Source organism: Octopus bimaculoides, chromosome 1, assembly GCF_001194135.2.
Source record: "Octopus bimaculoides isolate UCB-OBI-ISO-001 chromosome 1, ASM119413v2, whole genome shotgun sequence".
In the NCBI taxonomy this organism is placed as follows: domain Eukaryota; kingdom Metazoa; phylum Mollusca; class Cephalopoda; order Octopoda; family Octopodidae; genus Octopus; species Octopus bimaculoides.
In genome coordinates this window covers 104,906,312-104,912,149 of record NC_068981.1, presented here as the reverse complement: position 1 = coordinate 104,912,149, position 5,838 = coordinate 104,906,312, and the positions used below count along the sequence as shown (strand labels likewise).

General features: G+C 34.9%; 1 protein-coding gene across 1 annotated transcript in view; it reads right to left on the bottom strand.

The window, feature by feature from the left end:
• LOC106871077 (integrin alpha-4) overlaps positions 1-5,838 on the bottom strand; it is a 177,565-nt gene that overhangs the window by 14,255 nt on the left and 157,472 nt on the right. The window contains exons 17-18 of the mRNA XM_052968826.1: positions 3,485-3,598; positions 853-972 (exon numbers count right to left, since the gene is read on the bottom strand). Of these exons, the coding sequence (XP_052824786.1) occupies positions 853-972; positions 3,485-3,598 (234 nt within the window). The remainder of the gene's footprint in view (positions 1-852; positions 973-3,484; positions 3,599-5,838) is intronic.

The following is a 5,838-nucleotide window of genomic DNA, read 5'->3' as shown; positions in this document are numbered from 1 at the left end:
CTGTAATTAGCAGAACCATATGCACGCGCACACATGGCGGTGGGCAACTATGTATAGGATTCTGATAATTGCTGCTACATTACAAATCAGGCTGATGAGGAATAGACAAATGGTAAGAATTTGTTAAATCCGAAACCTGGTTCCTGTTTAATAATGATTTTTTTAGGTGATTTTAAATGTCTTGCCCGCTCACGTTTTTGGTATGCTGCTATATTTCATGTTGAGAACTTTTTAGGTCTTAATAGACACAAGATGTGATCTATTTCTAGCGCATTAATTGTCCACGTTATATATATATATATATATATATATATATATACAGACATACGTACGCACACACGCACACTCACATATATATGGTAGTGAGCTTACGTGTTAATCCTAACGCTATAATTTTAATGGTATTGTATCTACATAATATCAAACTATCCATCAATTAACCTGTCTGAATAAATATTCAGGACTATCATCAAGTCGTTTCACCCTTACAAAACTGTTCGCAGTCAAGCGGAATAAACTGATTTGACAAAGAGCGCAGTGCAACGACTGTAGTTATAAATTCGAAGCTGACTACGTTGGTAGAAAAGCCTATTACGTCTCATTGACATCAGTTACACGAAAGATAATTTGTTTTTCTGAGATGTGGTGTATTTCGTACGTTTCGTCAGGTATTTATTATGAAACTTATAAAATCTGATGAAAAATATCAAATACTTATATGTTGTTTGCAATATGAGTCAAGTTTTTGAGGCGGCTCAGATTGATCTATATTTTTTTTATTAGGAATGAGTTTACATTAACATTTATCTACAACCAGACTGAATATCTGTTCATAAATAGAAGTATTACTACCTTTAGAACATCAAGGTATCTGTTTTCTACTGCAATGTTAATTTGAATTTTCTTTGAGCGCTTTGTCTTTAATTCATTGAAATTGCAAGTGACATTGATACAGTTCATCCAACTGCAATCCTAAAAAAAAAAATACACAACCATGTTTGAGAATGATACATATAGACAAGTAATTTAAAGAAGCTGTTGATGATAAGGTCGCAATCAAAATAAACTGACGCAAACACAAAATATAACAGACACCGGAGAGAAGGAGAGAGAGAGAGATCTTATCGTGCTTTTGATATTTACTTCTCGGTTTATGCAGATTCCTTCTTTAACAAATGCGAAATGCAAAATGCTGAAATTCCATGGAGACTGTAGAATGAAATATTTAGAGGAGATATGTCTAACAAAAATAGTGTTCGAACAAAAATGGTGTTGTTAAGTTTATATGTAATGAAACCAGAGCCATTATTATTTTTTTTATTACTGAGACATGAGACTGATTAGCTTGCTTACCAACCACATGGTTCCGGATTCAGTCCCACTGCGTGCCACCTTGGGCAAGTGTCTTCTACTATAGCCTCGGGCCGACCAAAGCCTTGTGAGTGGATTTGGTAGCCGGAAACTGAAAGAAGCCCGTCGTATATATGTATATATATATATATATATATATGTGTGTGTTTGTTCCCCCACCATCGCTTGACAACCGATGGTGGTGTGTTTACGTCCCCGTAACTTAGCGGTTCGGCAAAAAGAAACCGAAAGAATAAGTACTAGGCTTACAAAGAATAAGTCCTGGGGTCGATTTTCTCGACTAAAGGCGGTGCTCCAGCATGGCCGCAGTCAAATGACTGGAACAAGTAAAATAGTAAAATAGTAAATAGTAGAGGAGGAATGATATATTCAGATGGTACTTAACATATATTTAGCCATGAGAAATAACATGAAGTCTGGCAGAATAACCTGGACGGTCAAAATAAAATAATGAAAAGTAAGCCTGCTCTACCACTCATTCACTGACTTCATCTAAATGATACTTTTCAAAAAGACTCAAAGTTAGTTCAATGGATAACGATGAAATAATTGCACTGATTGAGTTTTTTTTTCCATCTACATTGTTATGTTTCCACAAGAAACATTAAGCCACAAACTTCGTTGTAGAATAGAATCAAGCAGTACATCTTACTACTGTAACCAATCGAAGTATAGTAAATTTCACCATGTAACATTTAGTACAGACATCTACTGTCTCTAACAACTTGCTGTCCTTATTTCTTCAAGAAGTCAATTATTTAAGTCAGATGTGCAGTCAATTATATCGAATAATATGACCCTAATAAGCATGAAAATTACAATCGAATCCTAGCAAGATTTGAATTTGGAGCATAAGGGCTTAAATCTAAATACCGAAATATGTTTAGGATGATAATCAACCATTTCTGCTATGATACTACACTCATGAATATTAAAAGTGAAGGAGAAAAGGAAAAGTCTTTATATCAACTAAATTATAAAAACTAGTTTTAGTGATTCACTGTATCGGTAGCCGAATGACTATAGCCCATGAATTATCAAACTGGGGTAAATTTATCTCAAAAGATAAATGTAGCCCTCTCTCGCTGGAGGTAAATTGACTAATTCTGGATCTCTACGTTTTCAAGTTTAGGCTTAAAAAATCGAAAGTTGAGGAGAAAGCTTGAAGTTGAGTGATTTTGTGAAGAAATACTAGTTTGTTTTTCTTTTTGTCACTTTGAATTTAACAATCTTTATTGTATACTTCTTAATTACTATGTTACGGCTAATGGAGTAATCTAATTTAGAAGACTATATTTGGCTCTGGTATCTCTTCATAAATAAATGAAATGCCATTGTTATGTGCTAGCTTTAATGTTATTGTTATGCCAACTTAATATATTTCAAGTTTCCTGTTTGTCAATTGTGCTATTATTGTAAAAATATACACTAATTATTAACAAAGAGCTACATAAATTGAGTTTCAGAAAGATGTCAGATGGTAACTGAGACCAATGTATCAGTAACTTAAAGTGGTTGCGTCTCAATATCTGTAATACTCTTTAAATTTAACTCACTTTAACAGAAGTCAGGTTGATGATAACCTGAAATATTGTTTCATTTAGTTGTTTCCTATGTCGACATTTCGTTGATTTACTAACGTTCAGATATAACAATTGCATATTAATTTCCTGAAATAGCATTTTTTGTAAATACAAAAAAGATTTGGCTGCAAACTCTAGTGATGTGAGTGCGTAGGGGTCCCCATGCTGACATTTAATCAAACTAGTTGATAGTCAGAATTATCAGAGTAATGATTAGAATAGTTATACAATCTATACTGAAATAAAATATAACACTGAACCAACGTACGAATAAACTTATGAGAATTTATATTTTGCATAATATTGAATGAATATAATGTGAAGATAGTAATTGTGCCTTAATACATGTTTTGATAACAGATGACACACTCTTTATTTGGAGTTGTGCAAATGGTTGATGGTTGTCGAGGATGGGATATATATATATATATATATATATATATATATATATATATATATATGTGTGTGTGTGTGTGTGTGTGTGTGTGTGTGTGCATACTGTTGCTTTTATTTGTATGTTAAATACTTACGTAAGTTACAGCTTTCATTATATCTTTTGTAATCGTCTGTATATTGTCCTCAGAATAATTGCGTTTAGTTGATCTACACACAATACTGCTATTTTCGTCATGCATTCCATCATACTGCATTAGTTGTAGAAACAGAATAAAACAAGAAAAAAAGACAAATGAAGTATATTTACACAATAAATAAAACATCATTATTATCAACATCGTCAACCCCTTTGCCATCACTATTGTCATCGACATCACGATCGTAATATAATAATAATAATAATAATAATAATAATAATGATAATAATAATAATAATAATAATAATAATAATAATAATAATAATAATAATAATAACAATAATACGGCTAGTATATTTTTTGCCCAACATTACAGTACGTTTTTTTTCAAATTTTGTGCGGGCGTTGAATAGCTTTTCTGAAAAAAAAAGGCGGAAACATTTATCACAGTAAAGTTTCCCAGACGCCGTTAAGCTCTGCTATGGGGAAGTTACATATTTTATGTTTAAAATTTGTTCTCTTTCCATATAGACTTCTGTCTCAAGGCGACGAGCTTGTAGAATTGTTAACACACCGGACAAAATACTTACTTTCTTCTGGCTTTATATTCTGAATTCAAATATTCTGAAAGTTGTGGTCGACTTTGCCTTTCATTCCTTCAGGACCGATTTTAATAGGTACCAGTCAAGCAAACAAAACATACGGCAATAACTATTTATGAACTAATCTAATTTTAATCTAATATTAATGAGAATATAAAATAAACTCATATTTGAAATTTTACACAATTTACCTTTAAATATCGAAATAATTTCTTTCAGTGCAGTGATTTGGAAAAATCTAAATTGTCGACCAAAGTGTTTGTAGCATTTCGTAATGGACCTTCACGTTTCTAGATTAAATTTTGTTGAGGTTGGTTAACTTTGCTTCTTATTTCGGATTGACAAAATAAAGGTTTTAGTCAAATACTAAGAATAATTTAATCGAATATATCCTCCTACAAAATTTACGACCTGGGACAGATGCTACAATTTTATATTGAAACACTGTACTGATATATCACCATTTATTTGAACTTTATATTAATAACATAATTTTAATTGGCACAGACATGGGTATGTGGTTAAGAAACTCGTTTTCTAACAGTATGGCTTGGGGTTCAGACTAAATCGTGCCGCAGCACCTTGCGTCTTCTGCTATAACCCGGGCCGACCGTTGAAGCCTGCCGTGTATATGTGTGTGTGTGTGAGTCTCTGTGTGTGTGTGTGTGTGTGTGTGTGTGTGTGTGTGTGTGTGTGTGTGTGTGTGTGAGTCTGTGTGTGTGTGTGTGTGTGTGTGTGTGTGTGTCTTACCCGCCGCTTGATAACCTGTGTTGGTTTGTTTACGTTACTGTAACTAAGTTCGGCATGGAGACAGATAAAATAAGTTACAGACTAAAAATATGTACTGGAGTAGATTTGTTTGATTAAAACCCTTCGAGCCCTTCGAGATGGTGTCCCAGCATGGCCGCAGTCCAATGACTGAAACAAGTAAATGATAAAGCCTAAATTTCAATAGTTTCGCAAATCATCTCACAGATATTCAATCAGAAAATAAGCCAAATCAATCTCAGGAGGGCCTGCGAAAATGGTAGACACAGATACCCAACTCCATGTCATCGAAAATCTCCTTCAAGGCCCTCTAGATGCGACCATTTCTCCGTCTATCGTAATTCATACAATGTCTGTCTCTATCATCTAGCATCCTACTAACTAAAGGATAGTATAAGATCCTTCTCGAGACATATAGACTCATAGAACCGGTTTCCCGGTTTTCGCGGCATATATATTCTTCACCTGGACGGGGCATCGGTCCGTCGTAGGATTATTTATTTTTACCAGCTGAGTGGACTAGAACAACGGGAAATGTTTTGCTCAGGAACATAATGCGTCGCCCAGTCTAGGAATCGGAACCACAATTAGGATCATGAACCCAACACCCTAACCACTAAGCCACGCACCTCCACATCCTACAAACTGCTAAATCCAATTCTTTCTTCCTATAATTTTTATCTGCAAAAATGCAAGGAGTGAAATTTAGGATGAGGGGCAAGTTGATTACATCGATCCCAGTGTATATGTGAGAGCGTGTATGTGCGTGTGAAAGGGGGCTGGTGACATTGACGTGTGCATTTGCGCATTGTGGATGATGTGTGGATGATGTTGTAGGTGCTGGGAAGTGGTCAGTGCTAGTGTGTGCTGGTGTGGGTGCTGGGAAGTGGTCAGTGCTAGTGTGTGCGGGGTTGTATGATGTGGTGTGGTGTGGTGGTGTGTGGTGTGTGGTTTGGTGTGGTGGTGTGTGGTGTGTGGTGT